The sequence below is a fragment of the Rattus norvegicus genome, chromosome 10 (genome assembly GCF_021556685.1).
Source record: "Rattus norvegicus strain SHRSP/BbbUtx chromosome 10, alternate assembly SHRSP_T2T, whole genome shotgun sequence".
NCBI lineage: Eukaryota > Metazoa > Chordata > Mammalia > Rodentia > Muridae > Rattus > Rattus norvegicus.
The window spans coordinates 98,600,936-98,626,015 of record NC_141543.1 but is presented as its reverse complement, the minus strand read 5'-3'; the positions used below and the strand labels follow the sequence as shown (position 1 = coordinate 98,626,015).

General features: G+C 47.1%; 1 protein-coding gene across 2 annotated transcripts in view; it reads left to right on the top strand.

The window, feature by feature from the left end:
* Pitpnc1 (phosphatidylinositol transfer protein, cytoplasmic 1) overlaps positions 1–25,080 on the top strand; it is a 264,927-nt gene that overhangs the window by 115,069 nt on the left and 124,778 nt on the right. For both annotated transcript variants that reach the window (NM_001427418.1, NM_001427419.1), the window contains 1 exon segment: positions 19,166–19,314. In NM_001427418.1, the coding sequence (NP_001414347.1) occupies positions 19,166–19,314 (149 nt within the window).

The window sequence follows — 25,080 nt, the reverse complement described above, 5'->3', positions numbered from 1 at the left end:
GCGAGGCCCTCTGCCCTGTTGAGCTGTTTCAAGAGCTCCACTTACTTGAAGGCCTTGCTTCTGTGGCTCTGCTAGGAATCATGTTTCTCATGGTGTGTGAGCTGGGCTCCACCCAATAGACAGGTCAACCCATCTGACATCTCCCTCTCTTCTGCTGTCAGGAGGAAGGGATTTTTCTCCCAGGAGGCTCTGTTTCCAGCTCTTGTTGCATTCGGTGTTTCTGGCTGGTGGATCAAATCCGTCACCTTCAGATACATTCAACCCTGAAGGCAGGGACGCTCCCTTGTTCCTTTTCATGAAATTGCTGTCACATCAGCTGTCAGCTGCAGGAATCCCTCTCTGCCACCCACACATTTTCTGAGTCCAAATGGGATGGACTCATTAATTTTAATTTATACTTCAAACCTCAAGGACATCCGTGAGTGGGCATGCTTTATTTAATAGTTATGCTGGATTTGTGTGGGAGGGATACTTAGGTGCAGGTAGGGGACCTCAGGCTTTTGGTTTCTAATGTTGACACCCTCGATGACTTTCCCTGCCTTCCCCACAATCTCTTTATCTTTCTGGGTAGCTCTGTCCTCTCTCACCTCATTTAAAAAAAAAATCATCCTAGTGATGCTAAAAAACCATCAGCAACAGGCAGGTGTGGAGAAAGTCACTTCCTTTCCCATGATCCTTGGGCCCAGACTTAGAAATGGCCTTCCCTCTGACTCCCAAGCAGGGGACGAGGAAATGAATGAATGACCAAGGGGATCCTGGAGTTTACTACTTAACTAGCTTGGTGACCACAGACAAGTGACCTAACCCTCCTGAGAACCAGTTTCTTCCTAAGCCAAACAGTGACATAGACAGACACTGCCATAGCAGAGTTGCTGTGAGGACTCAGTGTGTGGGGTCTAAATCCTGGAACTCCTTGCTGGGCAGAGAGAAGCCAGCCCAGGATGGAGCAGGTTTTGTAAAGATTTCTTTCCTGCCTTGGCAAGAAGTTCCACTGCTAAAAAAATGCATTTCCAGGATTGGCTTGGCTTAGAGGCTAGCTCCTCCCCTTCCTTTTCCTTTTTTTGGGGGTGAGGTGGGGTGGGGGGTGACTTGTGGCCTCAAACTTAACATGTGGTGGAGGAGAACTCTAGTCCTCCTGCTGGAATTTCAGGGATGCAACACCTCCCCCAGTTTATGGAGGCTGGGGATGGCACCCAGGGCTTCCTATGTGACAGGCAGTCTACCAAGTGCCACCACCAATGCCTGTCCTACTTCAAGGTCAGTGAGGATGCCCTTCCCCCAAGGCCATGCATGCTAGGGGTCAGGGGATGGATGGGCTGGGGCATGCCGTTCCCACCCCTGCCAATCCAAGGTCTGCACACCTTGACACCTGCTACTTCCAAAATCACAAGAATTGCAGAACAATTCATTTTCAGACCTGTGTAACATAAAAAATGTCCCAAGACCGCAGAGTTTCTAGGAGTATTTGTTCAGTGAGCCATATTTGCCCAAGAGTAAGGCAGTGATGTGAGGTTTACTCTCGGCTTTGGAAGTCACTTGGGCATTCTCGTTTGCGTAAGTGTGCGCACGAGTGTGCACAGATTTGGCAGCCAGCGGTCAACACTGAGGATGTTGCTCACCTGCCCTTCACGCTTCTTTTTTGAGGCAGGGCTTTTCATCAAATGCAGAACTCACCAACTGGCTAGGAGCTTCCAGGATCCTCTCCTCTGCCTCCCGACTTTGAGATTACAGGCACCCTGCCCCGGCTTGCTTTTCAGGATGTCCTGGAGGTCCAAGCTCAGGTCCTTGGCTTACATAGCAAGCATTTTACTGGCCGATCCCTTGCCCTAACTGACATTCATGTTTTTCAGGTAACTTAAAGCTATCCAAATTGCCAGGCCATGGTGGTGCACACCTTTAATCCCAGAGCTCTGGAGGCAGAGACAGGCTGATCTGTGTGATGTTGAGGCTACAGTGCTAGTTCCAGGACAGCCAGGGCTACATAAAGAAACCCTGTCTTGAAAAACACACAAACAAAAAAAAACCACTATCCTAATCGAGTGGGAGAGGCATAGTTCTTGTGGAGTCTGTCAGGCTTTTTTTTTAACATATATGTGTGTGTGTGTGTGCACATGTGTACAGGTGTGGTCTAACATGTTGCCACATGACACAGTTCTACCCCAAAAAGAGCTCTTAACATACTCCTCTACAGATACCCATGCACAATAAAACGCTCATAGCATGATGGTTCTCAGCCTTCCTAATACCCTTTAGTATGGTTCTCCTGTTGTGGTGATCCCCCCAACCATAACATTATTTTCAATGCTACTCCGTAACCATAATTTTGCTACTGTTATGAATCAGAATGTTAAATGTCTGCGTTTTCTAACAGTCTTAGGCGACCCTTGTGAAGCGGTCATTTGACCCCTAGGTCGAGAACCTCTACTTGTAGCAGCAAGCACACCAAATGTCCATCGGTAGGTGATGGGTAAACAAAATGTGGTACGCCCATACAGCAGAATAATAAATAGTAAAGAAAAGCAAGTACTGATTTTCGTCACAATATGGGCGAAGCTTAAACGAGGGCAACCAGACACGAAAGGATAATTAATGTATGGTTTGTTTATAAGAAATACTCCAAACTAGCACTTTCCTAGAGGTGGAAAGTGGTTACGTGCCGCGGATGGAGGGCAGAGGGAAGGGACTGTTCATGAGTTTGGGGTGAGGAGAACATGGGATTAGGTATGTGTGCCGCGGGCACGCCTCATGAGTAAACAAAAGAGCAGTGAATTGTGTTCCTTACACGGTGTGAGCGGTCAGGCTGGAGAGATGGCTCAGCAGTTAAGGGCACTGCCTGCTCTTCCAGAGGTCCTGAGTTCAAATCCCAGCAACACAGCGTGACTCAAAACCTTCTGTAATGAGATCCGATGCCCTCTTCTGGTGTGTCTGAAGACAGCTGCAGTGCACTTGCATACATAGAATAAATAATTGTTTTAAAGGCATTTATTTATTTATTTTTTAAGTAGCATCTATAACAAGTAGTGCAGGATCAATGTTTGTTCCAAGGTGACTTTCTCAAGAACATTGGCTACCGAAAACAGAAGAGTGATGGCCCTAAGGAAAGCACCCATGAGACCCCGAGTCCGTCCTCAACACTACTGAAGAGAGAGGAGGAGGTGGAAGAAATGGAGAAGGAAGAGGGAGGGGAAGGAGGCGGGAGGGGAAAAGGAAGAGTATAGCAAGGAGGAAAGAAGGGGAAGGGAGGGGGAGAGGGAAGTTCTTAGGAAGAGAGAAAGGAGATTCCCATGAAAGAGCCTGGCTTTGTCACCCCGGCTCTTTGAGAGTGTTAAATGCACCCAATTCATAAATAAACTCTGAGGGCTCCTCTTCCTTCTATGCCCTTGGCAGTTGTGTAGTTTACTATAACCCAGCTGGGCCATCAGGATACCAACTGAGCTTCCGAAGCAGAAATGGTGGTGCCTTCTCAGGTCATGCCCACCTCCAGCACACAGGGCTCCCATGGTGATAATTTTCAGCTGCCTCCTTGAGTCGCCCTTCCAGAGACAGACTTCACTGCCACTGTGCTCAGGCCTTTTCAACCTCAGAGCCACCTACCTACTGCATGGAGTTTACCTATGGACCACTCCAGAGCGTTGCAGGGGACACCTGAGTGTGAGCCAACATCCATAGTTGGGTGGAAACCTCGCCATCTGCATTTCCTGGGAGAGGGGTTTGGTTCCTGGGCACTGCCTCAGATGGTCTTCATAAAAATAAGAGGCTATGTAATAATAACTTACCACCCCAGAACTGACCTAAGAATCTCACGGTGTCTTCATGATGGTTGTGAGTCACAGAACCGAATCCCAAGGAAGGTGTGAGGAACTCAGACCCTTCTACCCTGCCAAGGGAAGAATAAGATGAGGGCCCAATGGAAGCAGTTTGGGGTGGGGGTCCTAAAAAAGTTAAGCCTTGGTTGAACAGACAGTGCTCAAAAGGAAACATAAATGATCAATAAGTGTATGGGGGGCAATGTCAGCTTCCTCAGCTGTCTGGGGAATGCGGATGGAAGCTACCCAGAGGGAACTGGAAAGATGGCGAGGCACATCCAGTACCCTCTTCTGAGGCATCGTCCAAGGGCATCTGCATAAATGTGTGTGCACGTGCACACACACAATCACAGACAACTTTGTTTTCAATCTTTGTTTAAAGATTTTGAGACGCATCACACAGAATGACTGTTCTTAAGAACGTTGTTGATAACATGCTGGGGAGGGGCTATGGAAAAGGCACTCTTGTTCGCTGCCGGCAAGAAAGGAAACAAGTCCAGCGACTGTGCAAAGTAGTGTTGGAGGTTCCTCCCAGAGCTGAAGAAAGGGCTTTGATGTGGTTCAGCCGGCCCACTCCTGAGCGCACCCCAGAAGGACTCTAAGCCGGCTTGCCGCAGAGGCACGCGCACCACGATGCCTGTTGCTGCACTGTTCCAAATCAGCTCAGTTCTAAGAACCAGCCTGAAGGCCCATCAATAGGCGAATGAATAAAAGATGTGTAAACACAATGGAATTTTACTCAGCGCTGAACAATGATGAAGTTAGGACATTTGCTGGGGAACGGCAGAATTGAGGATCATCGTGTTACCTGAAATACGCCGGGCCCAGAAAGACAAGCAGCACGTGTTTCTCTCCTCAGCAGCATCTAGATTTAAGAGAACATGATGACGGAAGAGAGATACTTAACATGAAAGAGAGCAACAGGAAGGATGATGGATGCAGGAGAGCGAATGCTACCACAGTACATTTCACACACGTGTGAAAAGCCTCGTAGTGAAGCCTTTGTACAATTCATACATCATTCATAGGAATGATTTATTTAAAGGTAAGTGTAAAGGCACTTTCTACCCAGCCCTCCCTAGGTGGAAGGAGAGAACCAATTCCCATAAGTTGTCCTCTATGCTCCAGGCACATGTTAGGGCTCACGCATGCGTGCCTTCACAGAATACATAGAATATAATTAAGGACTTAAATTTAGAGCTGGAAAGATGGCTCAGTGGTTAAAAGCACTGACTGCTCTTTCTGAGGTCCTGAGTTCAATTCCCAGCAACCACATGGTGCCTCACAACCATCTGTAATGGGATCCGATGCCTTCTTCTAGTGTGTCTGAAGACAGCGACAGTATACTCATACACATAAAATAAATAAATCTTCTAAAAAAAACATTAGAGTTAAGCAAGGGGTTGCTATAGACTCCAGCTCCCCACTGGAAATAGCAGAAAGCAGAGACTCCTCTCCAGGGCTCATGACAGTATGGTTCATGATAGCCAAGAGGCAGCCTGATGTGTCTCCCTGCAGATGAGTGGTCAGCCGGTATGGCCCCTATATTAATGGGTGCATTACTCAGCCCAAGCGAGGAAGGGGATTCTGACACGTGGCCATGGAGATGATCATGACAAAATGTTACAGCATTTGTCAATGCCACGCCACTCACTGTAAGCAAAATCATAAAGAGGGACGAACGCTGCATGATTCCGCCTCCGTGAGGCATCTGGAATAGACAAATCCACAGAGGCGGGAAGTGGAAAGGGGGCAGCCAGGGTGTAGACGTAAGGAGTTGTGTGCCATGCACAAAGGTTCTGTTCCCTTGCACATTTCCACAGAGCAGTTCTGGAGATGGGCAGTAGGGATGGCTCTGCAACATTCTATGCTTGAAAGTAGCTAGGACAGTGGTAGCATTGGCCAGTGATCCCAGGAGGCAAGAGGATTGCAAAATGGAGGCTAGCCTGCCCTTTCCATAGCTAGACCATTTTCTACAATGATGATCGTGATGGTGGTATTGATGATGGAAGAAGACTTTGGGCTCATAGGTTCACATGGTACAGTCCATCTTGGTGGGAAGGCATGGCAGCAGGAGCGGGAAGCAGCTGATTTCCCCCAGCATCACTGGCAGGAAGCAGAGAGTGGAAGGAATGCTTCTCCTCAGTTCATTTCTCCTTTTCATGGCTTCTGTGTCCCCAGCCCACGAAATGATGCCGTCCACATTTAGGATGTGGTTTCTCACCTAACTAACACAGCCTAGTCTGTCCCTCACGGGCATGTCCAGAGGTCTGTCTCCTAGACCGTTCCTGTCAGACTGATAATCAGTAGTAACAACCACTCGGCTATGAAGACCCTCATGCCTGGAGACCTGGGTCTCTCTTCCAAAACGGGGTGAGGAAAGCCACTGGAACCTTCCATGCTCAGCTCTTCAGATTGAACTTGTCATCCCCTCACCCCTGGACACTATGAAGTGACTTGAACCGCAGTCCACGTGCTCCATCAAGCGATTCTGTGGCCTGAAGATTCTCTCAAGATCTTGATTGTATAGGCATGGCGGATTGAATCTCTCTCTCTCTTAAGAACCACCACTGTTCAACTACACTCACCAAGTGTTTCTCTTTGCATTCCGTTTCCTTTCCTTCTCTCTGAGGTTTCCTAGACTTACATCTGCTTCTAGCTGTTCTACAGCTCCTCTTGACTTCCTGGTCATCGAGAGAGAGGATTTCGTAAATCCTCGGCAGGAGCCAATTGCTTCACAAACAGCCTCTTTTGTTCTAAAAAGACCCTGTTTAGCTTGGTCTGAGGCGAATCTCTTGGGAACACTTGATAGGAGGCTGAGGGACGAAGATGAACAATGACAAAGCAGGCACAAAGAGACCTGGACCAGGCGCAGGTCCTGGAAAAGCCCCATCTTGATGTAGTCTCTTTCTCGTCTTGGGATTGGCTGCGCAGTCTCCTTCTCTCTCATTTTGGGATTGGCTGAGCGGTTTTCTTCCGTAGCCAACACAAGCACCTCCTTCGCTTGCTTAAGGTCAGTCAGGCCTGCCAACAGGCCCCTCTTTTACTTGAGTCAGCATCCACTTCACATTTGCTGCGCGCCACTGGAGAAGTCCGATGATACGTCGGGATTCTTCAGCTGGGTAGCCTCATGTTGTCCTCAAGGCAGAATCCCTCAGGAAACTCTCATCCTTGACCAACATGGAAACTAATGTCTATCGCCCTGCCTCCATTGTCTGTGGGGTTCTAACATTTGTATGGAGCACTTGTGTTTTGGTTTGTTTGGGGTTTGGTTTTTAAATGACCCAGGGGCTGCGGAGATATCTCTGGGGAAATTATGTTCTAAGTAAGAGGCCTGAGTTCAGCTCTCAGACGCATATAAAGATTGGCACGGCAGTACTGGGGAAGTGAAGGCAGGACATTACGAAGATTCGAGAGCCAGTCCAGCTCCATCAGCGAGCTCCCTGGTTGGCAAGAGACACTCTCCAAAAGCAACTTAGAAAGCACCCGAGGAACACACTGATCCGGTCCCTAGTGTGCATGCGCTACACACACACACACACACACACACACACACACACACACACACACACAAGAATGATGCAGAATTCACATACTCAAGTGCCAAGACTGTCTCACAACCCGTGTACGGAGAAACCCCACATTCTTCTAGAACAACTTCCTTTGTGGTACTTACCTTCTAGAAGGTTCCTCCAGTGCTTTCTTAATGGCTCTTCCAGGCTCCCACTAATGGCTGGATCTCCAGCATCTTATCATAGATGCAAAGAGTTGACACGCCCAGTGCCTCAGCTGACACTGTAAAGTGCTGAGTGTGTATGATGTCATTCCAGTCTCTGACCTTCGAGTCAAAGGAATCCTTAGGGACAGGAATACCGCCCCCTAATGTTCGTCGGCCTCGGCATGTACAGAGTTTGCATTTTAAAAAGTTTTTTATTTTTTTATTTTTAAACTTACGTGTATGGGTGTTTCATGTGAATGTGTGTTTGTGTACCACCTATGTACCTGGTGCTCTTGGAAGACAGAAGAGGGCATCAGATCCCCTAGAACTGGAGTTGTAAGCCACCATGTAGGTGTTAGGAATTAAACACGGGTCCTCTGGAAAAGCAGCCTCTTTATTTTAAATATTGCTTTCTTATCCTTCTCTATGAAGTACACCAAAACTGTGCTGGGTGGAATGTGTTAAGTTTCCTAATAGCTTCCTTGCGGGGATAATACCAGGTTTGTAACAGCGAACACAAACCCTTTTCTGCCTTCCCAGTCGAGGACCAGGTTAAACATCCCCGTTCATTATAAGTTTGCTTCAAAGGTTGTTTTTGCTTTTCTTTTTAGAGTTAAATGTCAATAACCCAGCTCCTTTAAAAAAAAAAAAAATCTTCCCACCAGCTCTTTCCTCTCCTCATGCAATGACACAGGTGCTAGCTACATAAACAAGGCGCCTGTGAGGGCCGCTCATAAAAGTGCAGAGGAAGTTAATGTGATGGCCGCTGATGGCCTGAAACCTGAGCTGAGGGTTGGATTTTCTTTATGGGATCGGATATTGGGTTTTTTGGTGGTTTATTAACCTGGTAGAGTGACATCTGAAGGAATGCCCAAGGATGTGACCCGCCTCCGTCCCTACCTTGCCCCGCTCCTACCTTGCCCCGCTCCTACCTTGCCCCGCCCTGCCTTGCCCCGCCCCGCCCCACCATGCTCCGCCCCGCCTTGCCCTGCCCCTACCACACTCCCGCCCTGCCCCATCCCCTTTTCTAAACATTTCCTGTCTGCCTGGAAAAAAATCTCCACTTAGAATCTGGAAGACAAGAGGGTTGGTGAATCATTTCCTCTGGCTGGGCAGAACACACTAGGTTTAAAACACTTTCCCCTAAGGAGTGAAAAATGGGGGCTGCGCTTCGGGTAGAGACTATCTGGGGGAGAACCCCAGACTGAGAAACAGCTAAAAGGGGGGCTGCTAGATGAGATTGTAGCCAGTAAGGACCTTGTTCCTGCACTGGTGTTAAGGTTGGAGGGACCAGGATGCACAATTCATCACCTTCCTTTCTGCCAGGGTCACTGCCACAACTTGGCACAGTCTGCTCCATTGTCGCTCGGGAGCATTTGCAAGGTGACTCCTCTGGAAAGTGAGTGGTCTCAAGGTTCGAGACCCAGTCCACCGACTCGGTGGGAAGCCATGGCCTGTATCTCCTGTCCTTTGGTTTCAACACATTCACGTGCATTCTTTAACCAAAGATACAAAATAGTCAAGTGGGAAGGTCCTTTTCTTTTGAGAAAGGTTTTGTGTCAGGTGGTGCAGGCTGGCTCGAAATTCACTATGTAGCCAAGGGTGACCCTGAACCTGCTAGTCCTCCTGCCTCTACCCTCCCAGTACTGGAGTTACAAATGTGCACCATAAATAGTTGTATTTGGTGCTGAGAATCAAACACAGTCTTTGTGCATGATGGGAAAGCTCTCTATCTACTGAGCTACATCCCGAGCCTGAATACCTGTTGTTTGTTTTACTGTTGTGGTTGATGTTGTGTTTTGTTTTCTTTGAGACAAGGTTTCTCTGTGTAGCCCTGGCTATCCTGAAACTCAGAGGTCCTCCTGTCTCTGTCTCCGAGTGCTGGTATTAAAAGGGTGTGCCATCACCACCCAGCCCAAACACTTTTTCTTAATCCTACTCTACTAATTTTATTTTTTAAACTTAGGGCTTCAGAGAAGGCTCAGAGGAGAGGAGCACTTGTACTTTGAGAAGTCATGAGTTTGATCCCCAGCACCTGCACTGGGTAGTTCACACTGCTTTGTAAATCACTAACCTGGATTTATGTTACTCCAGCTCTGGCGGGTCAGTCTGATGCCTTCTTCTGGTCTTTATGAGTACCACACACATGCTTGCATGCACAAACACAAGTAAGTAAATAAATAAATAGTCTTTTAAATATAATGAAAAATACATCACGGCTACACTGATGAACTACACTGACAGTAGAAGACATGAACGTAGGCCTTTTAAAACAGTGATAAAATTGTGATAAAAAGAACATACCCAGGACTTGACTGGGGAGACGGCTCAGTGGGTAAGAGCAGTTGCTGCCAAGCCTGATGACCTAAGGCTGATTCCCCAGGACCTACATGGTCGAACAAACACTACATGGAGAGCTCCAACACTTACAAGTTGTCTCTGGTCCCTGTACATCTACCATGGAGCACACATAAGCCTCTCACCCCATCACAAGCACAAAAATAAGTAAACTATAAATAAATAAAAATAAATATACACAGCCTGAACTGTAACCTGTTAACCATTTTCATTGTTAGTCTGAGTATGCCTGCCTGTGTTATTGGGTGACAGCCACCAAATGTCTCTCAGACACTTTTACTATAGTCATTTCAAACTCAAGCTCCACCTTCACCTTGGGTCTGACGTGTGTTGTATTTTGCTTGGCTTGATTTCTGGTCCATGGCCGGTGCCTAATTTTTTTTTCTCCCCGAACTTCCCGGGGCTCTAATGTAGCGGCCACAGGGCTCAAGTCCTGGTCCCAAGGGGCACTAGGTAGGATGTGCTACAGCTGTAGCAGTTTGTATCCAGGCTGGTGATTTATTGAGCATTTGAATCTGTGATCCCCACCCCCCATTTGGTTCTTACTGTACCCCGTGCCTGGGTTTTTATTGGCTCCATTTTGACGATTGCAAAACAGGGCTGAGATGCAAGGCTCTGGTTGGGGTTGCACAGCTAAGTCAAAGGCAGCGTAAGGACACTCACTCCGTGTTTTCATCTTGACAACCAGGCGCCTTCCGCAGGGAAACAATTATCACCTCCTCTGGTGGCCCAGGTAATAGCTGGTCCTGAGAGCGGGAGGGTTTCTCCAACAGCATCCTTGATGACCTGCGGTCCATCGTCCGGCTTGGGAACACTGTTACTCTCAGGCAGACCCGATGCCTGACCAACCACCCTGGGCCGGCCCCCAGGTTTGGTATGGTGGGATGGGCTCACTTTAATCCCAGTTGGTATAACTTAGAGTCTACCACTCCCGACAGTCAAGCTACTTTTTCCACTTTGGCTGCGAGTCTTTACAACACTGTGTGCATTTGACAGTGACGGCAACTTCAGGTCACACATGCTAAGTTCCCAAAGCAGGGATCCCATCTATAGTTCATATGTTTTCTAGTTTAAAAAAAAAAAAGATTCACACTGGCCATGGGAGCCCATACCAATAGTCTCAGCACATGGGAGGTGGTGGGTCAGGAGTTCAAAGTCTTCTTAGGCTGTTTGGCTGGCTACATAGTTCATCTAGGCCTGGCTGGGCTATGTGAGACCCTGTCTAACTAAGTTTATGACCTGCCTGGTCTACATAGTGAGTTCCAGGCCAGCCAGAACTACATAGGGAGACCCTGTCTCATACGAGAATAACAACAATCTTACACATGCACACAGAGAAAACAAAATAAGAAAGAAAATAGAAGAAAACAATAATGTTTCTAATGTTCAGGGCACCATACATAATCAACCAGGTAGATAGCTACTAAGTAGAGAGTTGAGGCTAGACCGGGATGAATGAGGAAAATAAAACAGGGTCATCCAACCTTATGTGTAAGAGAATAGTAAGCAAATACTCCCAACTTTTTTTTTTCTTTTTTCTTTTTTTTTGGAGCTGGGGACTGAACCCAGGGCCTTGCGCTTGCTAGGCAAGCACTCTACCACTGAGCTAAATCCCCAACCCCAATACTCCCAACTTTGAAGACTATACCTACAAGTCTCTTAAAACCACTCCACATACCACTATAGCATAAAAAGTCCATAGGATGAGTGAGCCTGTTTGTGTTTCAATAAAACTTTATTTGAGGGACTGGAGAGATGGCTCAATGGTTAAGAGAGCTGACTGCTCTTCCAGAGGTCCTGAGTTCAATTCCCAGCAACCACATGGTGGCTCACAACCATCTGTAATGGGATCTGATACCCTCTTGTGGTGTGTCTGAAGACAGCTACAGTATACTCATCATATACATTAAATAAATAAATCTTTAAAAAAAAAAACAACCTTGATTTGAAAGGAGACACCAGCACATAATTTCCCAGTTATCACTGGGATACAGCATTCCACCTGTGCCTTGGCTTGGTTACAGAAGGCAGCCATAGCCTCTGGCTTTTGAGATTGAGATGTGCGGGTTGGGGATTTAGCTCACTGGTAGGCTTGCCTAGCAAGCACAAGGCCCTTGGTTCGGTCCCCAGCTCCAGAAAAAAAAAAAAAAGAAGAAGAAAGAAAGAAAAAGAAAAGAGATTGAGATGTGTGCTTAGTGTACCTGCTCCCTTGTGTGTAACGTCGTCGGTGTTGGGTTTGCTTAGCACAGGGCCGGCAGTGGGACTGAATCCTGGGAGGCAAACCGAGCTAATCAAGAGCTCTCCTAGTGGGTTCCACGAAGCCATTGCTCCACCGTGCTCTGTGGGTCATAGATTGAGGATGAAGAAGGGTGGAAGAAACGCTATGTAAAATGCATTAAGAGTTGTATGAACAATATGGGGTAAGCCTGTGAACACCATTACGTCAGCGTGTGCCCTTTATTCACACGGCTGTGTATATGGTGGAGGTGGGAGAGGGAGAGGTTGTGCTTAGCCAGTTGGGCATGGAGAGTCATTTGAAAGGAATGTCAAGACGGCCTAGCAGGGAGAACAGCAGGTTGCACAGGGAAGACATTCCTAAAGGACTGACTTGATAGGCAAGTTTGAGATAGATGTAGCCACTCTGGGCATAGAGGACACAGCAGGACTCGGGCACACTTCATGGATAGGAAACCGCATGATTTCATGTTCAGTTGGGCGGACAGCAACTTCTCTGCTTGTGTTATGTGGTGTCCGTCCATTTTAACGGTAAAGGCTGAAGTAGGTTTACATTCTAACTGATCACCTGGAGCCTTGATTCTAAGGCCCCTCTGTTGTTGTAAAAATATAAAAAATAAAAAATGTATTGATGTCGTTTAACCCCACTAGGTCTGGCACCTCAGTGCCCCAAGATATCTGCTAGATATCTTGGCGGAAACACATCCCAACTCCGTGGCGGCCCACTGTCTCCTGCCGCCGCACACTTTCCTACACTCAAACCGTCACATAAAAGAACACACAACACAATAACCTTTGGCCCAATTGATAAGATATAATTACCCACCTTAACATACAAAGCCCAATACACATCCATCCCTTAAGAACATTAATAATAACCTGTAAATACACAGAGTGGAATCTTAACGTCACCTGCCATGGCCTCTCTCCCTCTCCCTCCTCTTCCCTTCCTGTTCCAGTCTCCTCCTCTTCCTTCAAACTTCCCCCCCCCCCATATCCTTCCTTCTCATCCAGTGACAGGACTCATTCTATCCTGTACCTGCCCTCACCTGTATTTTACAAATTCAATGGGAAAAAGGTTCTGATGAAGTCACCTGATTCCTGAGTATGTGGCTAGGCAGCTGTCCTTGGGGCAGTGGAATTAGCATCAAAATACAGATAACCCCAGGGCAAACCACCACACCGGTCCTTGAGGGGTGAGGCAAACTGGAGAAAGAGAAAGGGACCAGGAGGATGCTGGTGTTGGTTGATGACATCCCTGTGGTGAGCGATGACATCACTTGGTGAAGGGCTTGGAAGGTGGTCCTGGCTGGTTTGGAAGCTCAGCCGGAAGCTTGGAATTTTGTTGACCCAGAACTTGGGGTCTGGTGTGTCTTTAGACAAGAGTACAAGTGAGAATGCTTATTTTGTTTGCTTGCTTGCTTTTGTTTTTTTGAGGCGGGATTTCTCTCTGTTCTATGGATCAGGTTGGACTCCAGCTCAGTGATTCACCTGCTTTTGCTAATTGGTGGTCAGTAGAGCTCCGCCGAGATCAGTTCTCAGACCTTGGTACCATCAGAACCCTCTGCACCTTTGGCCTTAGTGCCTTCATCCAACACTCAAGTTTGGCTGGAAGTAGCGATCTGGGCATGGTCCCTAGATGTTGGAACTTGCTTGAGTGTGGAAAAAGAAGCAGGTCTCGAAAGGATGAAATCCTATAGCCTGGTACGATTTGGCTTCCGGAAGTCCCTCTGAGAGCCCTCAACGAGCTGTACTGGGGAGGTTTGTCCCTTAGCATGCCCCCTCTGAGTAAACTTACCGGTCCCTGTCTGTATAATCAAAATGTCAAAGGTCGGGCTGGAGAGGTGGCTCAGTGGTTTAGAGCACTTCCAGGGGTCCTGAGTTCAATTCCCAGCAACCACATGGTGGCTCACAACCCTCTGTAATGGGATCCGATGCCCTCTTCTCGTGTGTCTGAAGACAACTACAGTGCACATACATACATAAAATAAAATCTTTAAAAAAATGTGAAAGGTCTGAGATGACCCCGGGGTGTGGTTTTTTTTTTTTTTTTAAGACTTATCTTTATTTATGTGTATCTGTGAGAATATTTGCACATGTGTACAGGTGCCCAGGCAGGCCAGTAGGGGGCATCAGATCCCTTGGAGCTGGAGTTATATGTGGTTGTCAACCACCAGATGTGGTGCTGGGAACTGAACTTGTGTCCTATGGAAAATCAGGAAGTGCACTCCAGCCTCTACGTGTGGCATTCTTAGGTGGTTCAAGAATTATCTGTCGCTCCCAGTAACTGAGATACTGTTAGCTGTTCATGTCCCAGAGTCAAACCCTCAGGACTTTATAATAAAAACGATAACAGACTATTTCTGGATGGTCCTCAAGGTCTGATTGCTATGCCTGTAGCCCAGGTCTGCTTTTCTTAGGAGGAAAGGAAAGGACAGACAGCCTTGGCCCATCTCGGAGTCTGGGCTTGAGTGTCCCGCCACCTTCAGCATATGTGGGTTATTTCCTAACCCCAGACTGATGCAGTCATAGTGAGCTAAGGCTGGTGTCTGCCCTGGGCTGGCCCATGGAGGAGCCCCTGGAATGATCAATGAGGCCAGGCAGCTGGGTCCCTGTCGGCCGCGGTGAATCAGCCACCTGGCCTTGCCCAGACCCATCTCCTCTGAGCAGGAAGCACTTGCTCCATGCCCAGCCAGCCTGACTCGTGTCTGGCTAATGGCTTTTGTGTGTCACACATCGACCTTGACACCCTACCTTTTTTTTCCTGCGTGAGTGGTTTAGAGCTCCTAGAGACAGTGTGCTGGTAGATTTAGCTCTCCCCTAAGCTTTCTAGTGAAAGACCTTGGCAGGACTTTGAGTGGGGGTGACTTCAGACACAGCACTTCTTTTTAATACTTGAGGTGAAATGCACAGGACACAAAAGTAACTTTTTAAAAATGTTTTTATGAAGTGTATATACATTAGTATATGTGTGTTATATAAGTGTATATTATACATGTTATGTAAAATATGTACTACATGTGTGGTTTATATGTAACATGGCATTTTCATGCATGTGTGCAATGCATTTGGATCATATCTATCTCCCATGACCCTTTCACCCTCTCTCTTATTCCCGTGGATCCCCTTTCTTCCCAAACACTCCCTTCTTTCATGTCCGTGCCCCCCATCTCCCTATCCCGAACCCCAGCTCCTGGTGATCCTCTGAGCTTCCTTTGGGTTCCTTACAGGGTTCTTTACTCTCAGAAACATGGGCTACTGACAGAGTGGCCGCACCAGAGGAAATGGCTCTTCCTTCCCCTAGCAACCACTAACTACCTGTAGATCCTTAGAGAGAGCTGGGACTACTCCCACCCCCACCCACAGCCCCACCCCCACCCCACTGCTACAGATCAAGTCAGGGCCTTGGGAGAGCTAGGCACACGCCCAAGTTTCACACTTCCAAGTAATCCCTTAAGAGTGAACACTCTGGTTCTTTATGTGCCTCAACCACTGTCTACCCAGGACATTTCAACATTTCATTACTTCTTTGGACCTGTTGTAATAGGTGTGTGTGTGTGTGTGTGTGTGTGTGTGTGTGTGGTGTGTTGAGGTCAGACTTAGGACATTAGCTGTCTCCCTCAATCTATCTAAATCATCTATTTATTTTAAACTTGTTATTATTGTTGTGTGTGTATGCATCTGATATATGTGCATCAACACACTCAAGCTCTCTCTATATTATTATTACTACTACTACTACTACTACTACTACTATTATTATTATTATTATTATTATTATTATTATTATTGTGTGTGCACGGGCATGCATACGATGTATGTTGGCACATGTGCCATAGCATGCATGTGGTGATAACAGGACAATTTTGTCGAGTCAGTTCCTCTTCTACCCTTACGTTGGTTCTGGGAATTGACCTCAGGATGCCTGGCTTATGTAGCAGGCTCCCCCACCTGCTGAGCCAGGCTCTCGCTGACCCTGAAGTCTGTAGATTCTCGGAGGCCGGCTGGCCAGCGTGCTCCAGGGATCCTTCTGATTCTACCTCCACACCGCTGGGATTCCAGATGCTCTCCTCGCTCAGCCTCCTCAGGGCGTCTGGGAGTCTAAGCTCCGGACCTTATGCTTGTGCGGCGATCACTGCACCAAGAGCCTGGAGATCAGAACCAAAATCAGAGTGTACGCAAACAAAGCACTCTTTTTCCGAATGTTTGGTATGGGAGCATCTATCCTGGGTCCCAACCTAATAGCTTATCGAGGCCACCCAGTCCTCATACAATCTTTCTATATCTGTTTGTCTGTGTTCTAATTTCTCTTTAGTCTAAGGTTACCGGCCATGCTGGATTAAAGCCCACACGGATGGCATCTTTTAAGTATTTCTTTTTTTTTTTTTTCTTTCTTTTTTTCTTTTTTTTGGAGCTGAGGACCGAACCCTTGCGATTGCTAGGCAAGCGCTCTACCACTGAGCTAAATCCCCAACCCGGATGGCATCTTTTTTAATTTATTTTTTTTTAAAGATTTTATTTTATTGTATATGAGTACACTGTAGCTGCCTTCAGACACACCAGAAGAGGGCATCAGACCCCATTACAGATGGTTGTGAGCCACCATGTGGTTGCTGGGATTTGAACTCAGGACCTCAGGAAGAGCAGTCGGTGCTCTTAACCACTGAGCCATCTCTCCAGCCCTCTGGATGGCATCTTTTAAATATGATCGTCACCCTTTGAACTCTGGGAAGGGAGACACCTCAACCCCATAACACATTAAAGTGGCTTCTGTGTCAATATTCATTCCTTTTGGTGGCTGAGTAATATTCCACTGTCTGTGGTCCTTAAAGCATCTTATCCAAGCTGCTGCTGTGGATATCTGCACCCACCGAGCCATGGAGTGCCTCCCTCCCTCCGCTTATGTGTGGTGGCCCACTTATCTCACACGTCCCGCTTCCCCATCCTGGTGGGAACAAAAGTAAAAGCAGTACTGGCCAGAGGGGAAGCCAGGTCAAGCCTCATATCCTCTGGTTCATTTTTAAAAATGGATTTATCTTCCAGCTTCCTCTGTCCTCTTCCTGCGCTTACCTTGTACCTTCCCTCCCGACAAGCTCACACACACACACACATTAAAAGCATTTTAAACACGGGCTCGTTCTGGACAGGGCCACGGCCAGATAGGAAGCATAGCCCTTGGAGAAGAGCCAGCCCACAGCCTGATCTGTTGTCATGGTTACTGGGCCTGGTCCCTTGAGCCGGCTGCAGACTTAGAGCCTGTTCAGAGCTTCTTCACATTCCCTTCCATGCCCCTGCCTCAGCATGAAAGAGGGACCTTGGGACAAGAGACCTCTCAGCTTTGGAACCAACCACGATGCTGACTTGAATATTCCAGCTGCCTCTAGAGTTAGAATAGATTCTTCTCTTGCGCACAGACAGGGCCTCTGCATCCCTGCTAGCCGAGGGCCCTTGTAGGAACAATTGGGCATCCTCATTAGATTGCAGGACAGTCAGGCTTTGGTGGTAGTGACTTTGTGTGCTAGCTCATACTGACTGTGTAAAGAGGGGCCACAGCAGAGTCCTGATATGAGCAGGCATGTCCCCTATCCAATGGTTGTAACCCTCTTCCCTTTCCCCCAACCCCACCCCACCCCAGAATGTGACATTAAATTCATTTTGCCACCTCAGGAGTCCGTTGGGGAAAGAAGCACCTGTTGGCCTTGGGTTGGGTTTTTTGGTTGGATGGTTGGTTTGTTTGAGTCATTATTTATTTTTTTTAATGTACTAAATTTTTGTCATATGTTCGGTACAAGTGCCATAGCACATAGGTATTGGTCAGAGAAACTTGCAGGAGTCAGTTCTCTCCTCCTACTGTGTAGGTTTCAGGAATCACACACATGTCATCAGGCTTGGGGACAAGTGGTCAGGCTCAGTTTTGCGAGAGGCAGGAAGGAGAGTTGAACAACCTGGGGGTGAAGACATTGCAGAAAAATGTCTCAGTCCCTGTTGCTCCAGGATACCCTTGTAGGGTTGATGGACTCCAGAAGGCCCTATACTGTTAGTAGGTTTGTGTGACAACGATCCAGAGATACCAAGTATATTCCTCAGTGTGGCACAGGATTCTGGAACTCCGGTTTTTAGCTGTGGGATGGGGAGCTTTATGAGCATCTAGGGGCCTTCACATTAGAGGCTCATGTTTGTATCTGAGTGGCTGAGGCAGGATTGTCAAGAGTTCCAGGCAGTATAGGTTAGAGAGACAGTGGTTGGCAGGCAGGCAGGCAAGCAGACAGACAGACAGACAGACAGACAGATAGGCACTGTCTCAAAACAGTGATTCCTGCTTAGCACGAATGAAGTTTCAGTTCCCAGCATTGAATAAAACAGGCTCTGTGGTACTCACCTGGCGTCCCGAGAACCTGGGGGTTCTTGGAGGCAGAAGGAGCAGACATTTAATGGCATCCTTGGCCTCGTGATGAGTTTGAGGCCAGCTCGACCTTTGCAAGACCTGTCTCAAAACCAAAACGAGACGAAGGCAGGGTGGGGGGATGGGAAAACGAAAGCCCAACTTTTCTCACGCTCCTGTCTAGCCACCTGTGAGAACTGCTATTGTAGGCGGGACAAGATGCAAGTGACAGTTAATCCTTGTGTCCAGCAATGCTGCCAGTTAGCTACGGAGCCAGGACATAAATAACACACCCTAGGCTGCCTTTGGCCAAGCCAAATAGAACACCGACTCCCTTTAACCCCCTCTCTGTCCAGAATGGGAAGCAAGGCAGACTCCTCAGCTTGTGCGCCCTCAGCATGGCCCTTAAAGACTGACAGAACTCCAGGGGGCGCTTGGTCCGGCCGCTCTGATTGTTCTCGGGATTGTGCCATTTCTACATCCTGCTCACAGCCAGCCCTCTGCCCAGCTCCTCAGACCCAAGTGGCTACTGGCTTTTTTCTCAGCAGAAGGCACTGATGAGATGTGTAGCCGTATGCCCTGTCATCAGAGGACAGTATGGGGGGGATTCATCAGAGGCAAGCTGGGGCTGACCTCTCTGTCTCCATCCCTCTGTTTGCTTTGCAGTACAAAATTGGACAGCTGTATATGATCAGCAAACACAGCCATGAACAGAGCGACCGGGGAGAAGGGGTAGAGGTCGTGCAGAATGAGCCCTTTGAGGACCCTCACCACGGCAATGGGCAGTTCACTGAGAAGCGCGTGTATCTCAACAGGTAAGCCATTGCCGCTGGGGCGGCCCCTCCCATCTGTTGACGCCGTGCGGTGAGGTCACTAGAAAGCCATTACGCCACCGTGACAGCCACCCATGTTATTGCTTTAAAACCAGAGTCATCTGGAGAATGTGAAATCTACCTTGGATGACATAAGAGGAGATCTGATCGATGCCTGGGACAGTGTTTGGGGGGGGGGGGGGGAGCGCGGGAAATGGCTGTACCTGGACATAGTACGGGCAGTCTAGACCTCACAGCTCTGTGACAATGGGTCTTGATTATTGGGTTTTCTACATTCTGTCAGATGACTAACCAGGAGTCCACTGAGAAAACTAACAGTGACCAGAGTGATTTGTGGTGGCTAAGGGGGCTTCCATTTCTCCAAGGGTCTCCCCACCCATCCTGCAGTGATTATTCTCCTTTTGGGGTAAATTATAAACCAGCACTGGCCAAGGTTATGTTTTCTGTTTTGCAAAGTTTATTATTATTATTATTATTATTATTATTATTATTATTATTAGTCTTCTGTTTCCTTACTACCAGTGGCATAATTAGTTCTTGGGGTTGTCTGAGCTTCTCTCCACTTCATCCCATCCAGCCTTGGCTTTTCTGTTCAGGGCTTTTCCGGGTCAGAATATTTGTAGTGAAGGGTCTGGGAGACGGCTCTGTCAGGAGGGCAGGTGCAGTGTAAGGGCCCTGAGCTCGCATCTTCAGCGCCTACGTAAGGAACCGAGCATAGCAGGGCCTGTGTGTAATTCCAGGACTGGAAAGGTAGAGACAGGATTATTCCAGGAAGTTACTGGAGGCCAGTCTAGCCAGATCGGAGAGCTCCAGGTTCATGGAGACACCCTTTGGGGTCTTTTTGTTTTGTATTGTTTTTTGTTTGTGTTTGTGTTTTATATAGAGATAGATAGATAGATAGATAGATAGATAGATAGATAGATAGATAGATAGACAGACAGACAGATAGATAGACAGATAGACAGATAGATAGAGATAGATAGATATATTTTATTAAAGTTAACTGCCCAGAAAACTAGACTTGTATTAGCCTTTCCACAAGTACATTTTACACACACACACATGCATGCACACACACACACACACACACACACACACACACAAGCGCCTGCTACTTCTGTATCTCCTAGCTCACTTGTGACCATTGAGAATCTATTCCAACATTAGCTGGACAATTTCCCGACTTACACTGGCCTCTGTGAGTGAGCGTTCCCCATTCCCAGTGACTTGGATGTGGTCATCCACTTCCGAGTGGGGTTATATTTAGAGACTCCACTCTCCAAAAGGCTAAACTAGACCATTCTGTCACAAGAAGATACTTCAAGCCTCATCCACAGAGTGGAGGGAAGGTTTCCAATCCAGTACCTTGGCAGGGAAGGCCTTGGGCTGATGGACCAAATATGCTTCCGACTGCCTGGGGACACGGCACCAGGGAACTCTCAAGATTATGCAAATGAGTTGGACCTCATCTGTCAGTTGGAAGCTGTGCGTTCCCATGATTTAGAAGCTGTCCAGGCCCCAGCCAAATGTTTATGTGCAGGAGTCACTCGGCCCTGGGTATGTGTTCTTCTCTAGTCCTCACATCATGGAAGGCGTCAAACACACAGGAGCAGGTTCCCCTCAGGGATCACCTCTGAGGAGAAGTGAAGGACATTTGGGAATTTTTGGAAAATTCCATTTCTCAGCTCCAGTTGGCTTGGCTTACGTTTTGCCTTGCGGGGACTGTTCCCCACGCAGCCAAATGAAGAAGAGTGTTAGAAACTTTATAACTTTCCCTCAAGCAGAAGATGTGTCCAGCTGTCTCTGTCATGTCTGTTTTCTCTATCGAAATATACGCTATTTATCTTAATGAAGTCATAAACATTAGTGGGAGGGAAGCGAGCTATGAATAGAAAACGTGCACTTCCAGTAATAGTAACTGGGGAGATTAGTGCCGACCCCTCCCCCGCTTCCTATGACAAACACAGGACGGAACAGAATGGACCGTAACAATACAAAATGAGCTTAAAACAAAGACAGGGAAATCCTTAGTTCCTCGAGCTAGAAGGGAACCTGAACTCATGAACCATCGAGGGCCATGGAAGCTAGGGCCAACCATTGTAGGCCCCACCCATACCAGACGAGGAGATGTGGTCTCAGGGCCACACAGATGGGGGCTGCTGCCGAGAGTCAGGCATGCGCACTGGTTCATGACAAGCGAAGGCTGAGAGACTCAAACTGAAGAGATGGCTCCGGGGTTAAAAGTGCATACAGCTGGACTGGAGAGATGACCCAGAGGTTAAGAGCACTGATTGCTCTTACAGAGGTCCTGAGTTCAAATCCCAGTAACCACATGGTAGCTCACAACCATCTGTAATGGGATCTGATACTCGCTTCTGGTGTGTGAAGACAGCGACACTGTGCTCACAACTTAAATAAGTCCTTAAAAAGTAAAAGGTCCATACAGCTCTTACAGAGGAGGACCAGTCCCAGACAGCACCCGTGTCTGGTGGCTCACAACCACTTGAAATCCCAGCTCCATACTGCGCTTGGCGGGAATATATAAGCGTGTGCGCGCGCGCACACTCTATAGCGGTCTTTTGTGGTTTTATGTTAATTGTTCGTTTCTTGTCTTTTTCTTTTTTTAAGTCAGGGTTTTCTGTGTATCCCTGGCTATCCTGGAACCCACTCTGTAGACCAGGCTGGTCTGCCGAGATCCACCCGCCTCCGCCCCGAGTGCTGGGATTAAAGGCAGGTACTGCCCCCAGCTGCCTAAAACTAAAGTGATTTAAAAAGAAAACTACGAGTGGAGATACTTCCACAAAGTTAAAACTAAAGGAAAAGGAGAAGGGTGTGTGGAAGCAAACACTGGGAGGAGCTGACTGAGCTGGACGGTTTAAAGGCACCGGCAGCAATGGCTGGCTGCCGCCTGTTTGTAGCATCAAAACAACAACAATAGAAGATAAAAAGAGTCATTTTTTTTTTTTTTGGTTCTTTTTTTCGGAGCTGGGGACCGAACCCAGGGCCTTGCGCTTCCTAGGTAAGCGCTCTACCACTGAGCTAAATCCCCAACCCCAAAAAGAGTCATTTTAACGGAGGAAAATACTCCAAGGTGCCAATATAGTTTAGGGACTGAAGAGCGATGTTGACTGTTTTCGTTTGTTGTTTTTTTGAGACAGGGTCTTACTCAATAGATCATGCCAACATCGAACTCGAAGAGATTTGCATCTCTGCATTGAAAGTGCTGGGACTAAAGACATGTGCCACCCCACCCACCCCTCTTTCTTTTTTAAGGCAAACATAAATATTCAAAGCATAGAAGTAACCTTCAGAGAAACGGGACAGTAAGGAGTAATTCCACAGTAGCATGCAACCAGTTCCTAGGGGTAGGGATAATGGAAATCCAATTTTGGTGGTAAATTAAGCTAATGTGTCCATTCACCCTTATGGCCTGGGATGGACCTTCACAGCTAATTGTTGTGCCCTAAAAGGCATCAATTTTTTATCTATAATAAATTAAGACAGATGTTCAAGGCCTCTCTTTTCTGTTCAAACGGACCAGCATCTGCTTTTGAGAAAGGGAGGGGGGGTCCCCGAATCATGTTTTCCCAGTTGATTTATGCCAAGGTCATACTTTTATGAGAGAGGACCAGTTACATAAATTATCTCCTGTCAGTGTTTTATTCATGGCATTATAATAGAGCGACCTCCCAGGACTAAAACTAAAAAGGGGAAAGTGGGGAGAGAAACCGACTACTGGGGGAAAATGAATGCTGCCTGCCCTGTGAGCTCTCATAATAGAATTGAACAGGAACAATACGGAACGGCAAAAGTACAAGAACACCTTTCGTGATAGAGCATGTGCCTAGCGTGTGCAAGGCCCTAGGTTCTGTCTCCAGAATTACAAATAAAAATGTTACCACACATTAATCTCAGGGACATAAACAAAAAACTATCTTATAAGCATACCAAATCCCTCAGAGAATAATAATAAACCATCATCCAAATTTGGTCCCTAAATCCATTATATTGACATTAAATAAACCCTCCGGTGTACTTCTCCACAGTAAAGCTGGGATCCTGGCATTTGGTGGTGAGGAGGGCATGAGGTTCAGAAATCAAGGGTAATTGTCAGCTCAGTGCTTTGTGCTTGTGGGACAAGACATCTCCCCCAGTCCCAACAAAATGATGAGACCCTGGTGAGGAACTTACAACTGCTCAGTATGATTTTCAGTCAGCAACCTAATCAAACCTCTCATTCACTGCATACATTACAAAAATAAATTATAGATCAATAAAATCCCTAAATGTGGAAAATATAGATAAACATTCTTTAATGTTAACAGATTAGGATAAAGCCACTAAGGCATAAAGACAAGGACTGGTGATATTAAAACAGTAAAATTGAGAGCACCTACATAGCAGAAAAAAATTACACACTAAAAATAAACCTTTATATACTAGAAGATACCTAAATTTCAAAGTCGACCTCTAACTAGAGGAATGCATCTGTAATGTTTGTAGAGAGAAAATTCGGGCACTTCAACGAATAGGTCTTTCTCATCAATTAAAAAAAATGTATTTGAGTGTGTGTGTGTGTGTGTGTGTGTGTGTGGGTGTGTGTGTGTGTGTGTCCCTGTGTGTATGTGCACATGAGTGCAGTGGCCATGGAGGCCACAAGAGGGCATCAGATTCAGTTTCCCAAGTCCAGGAGTTAAAGGTGGGTTCTGGGAAGGGGACATTTCTCCTCAGCAAAAGCCTTCTGCATTCTTGACCAGTTTTTTTTTTCTTTTAATTAAAAAAACAACACAGTTCATTTGAAAGTTGAGAAAGGGGTGGGGAATTTGAGTCAGAGGAGAGGAAGTGTGAATAGTATATGCATGAAAAACACTCGCCTCATCAGGAGGCAGGGAAACAGATTCCAGCAGGGACATCTCTTTCCGCACACATCCGAGTGACAAGAATTAAAGTCTGGTGAGTCTCGGGATTAACAAGGATGTGAGAAAACAGCCGGCTTCAAATGCTGGAGGGAGCTGTACTCGGATATCACCCCTTTATAGAACCATTGGCAGCGACGGGGAAAGATGAAAATACGTTCCCATCTCCGTTTATCTCGTGGCAGAACCCTAACGGAATCACCGCATCGTGCACAAGAGGCAGGCGCCACGGGATCCATTCTAAGCCGGCTGCAGTGGAAAGTAAACTAAAACTATCCAGAGATCTCCAATGGAAGTAGGCCATGGTATATAGTTGCAGGGTGGAAAATTCCACTGTGCTTTAGCTTAATGAAACAGATTTACTTTGGCAAATTTCATAAAGTGCAATAGGCAAGCTATAGAAAAATGAGGAGTCAAAAAAAAGAAAAAGTCTGGCTAAATAACTAGATGGTATTCTTACCATTCTTTTGAGAAATCCACAGCTAGGAAGGATTATGAGTCTAAAATTCTCATCGAGAAACTTCAATCAGGGAAACATCAGTCATTTTGTATGAAGGCTCATCTTCCAAGACAAAATTAAACAGGGACAACTTTTATCTTCGATGCCCAAATGCCACCTGTAGGAGGACAGGATAAAGGGCTGGGAAGGCATTAGCTGTGCCAGCCTCATGAGACAAGTTCAGTCCCATGTGACCAGCTTAAAACAAACAAACAACAACAGAACGGGCAGGTACAGTGGCGAGTGTCTGTGATCCCAGCACAGCTGTAGTGTGGCGGGATGGAAAGAAGGAGGAGTCACCCAGAAGCTTGCAGACCAGCTAGCCTGGAGTTA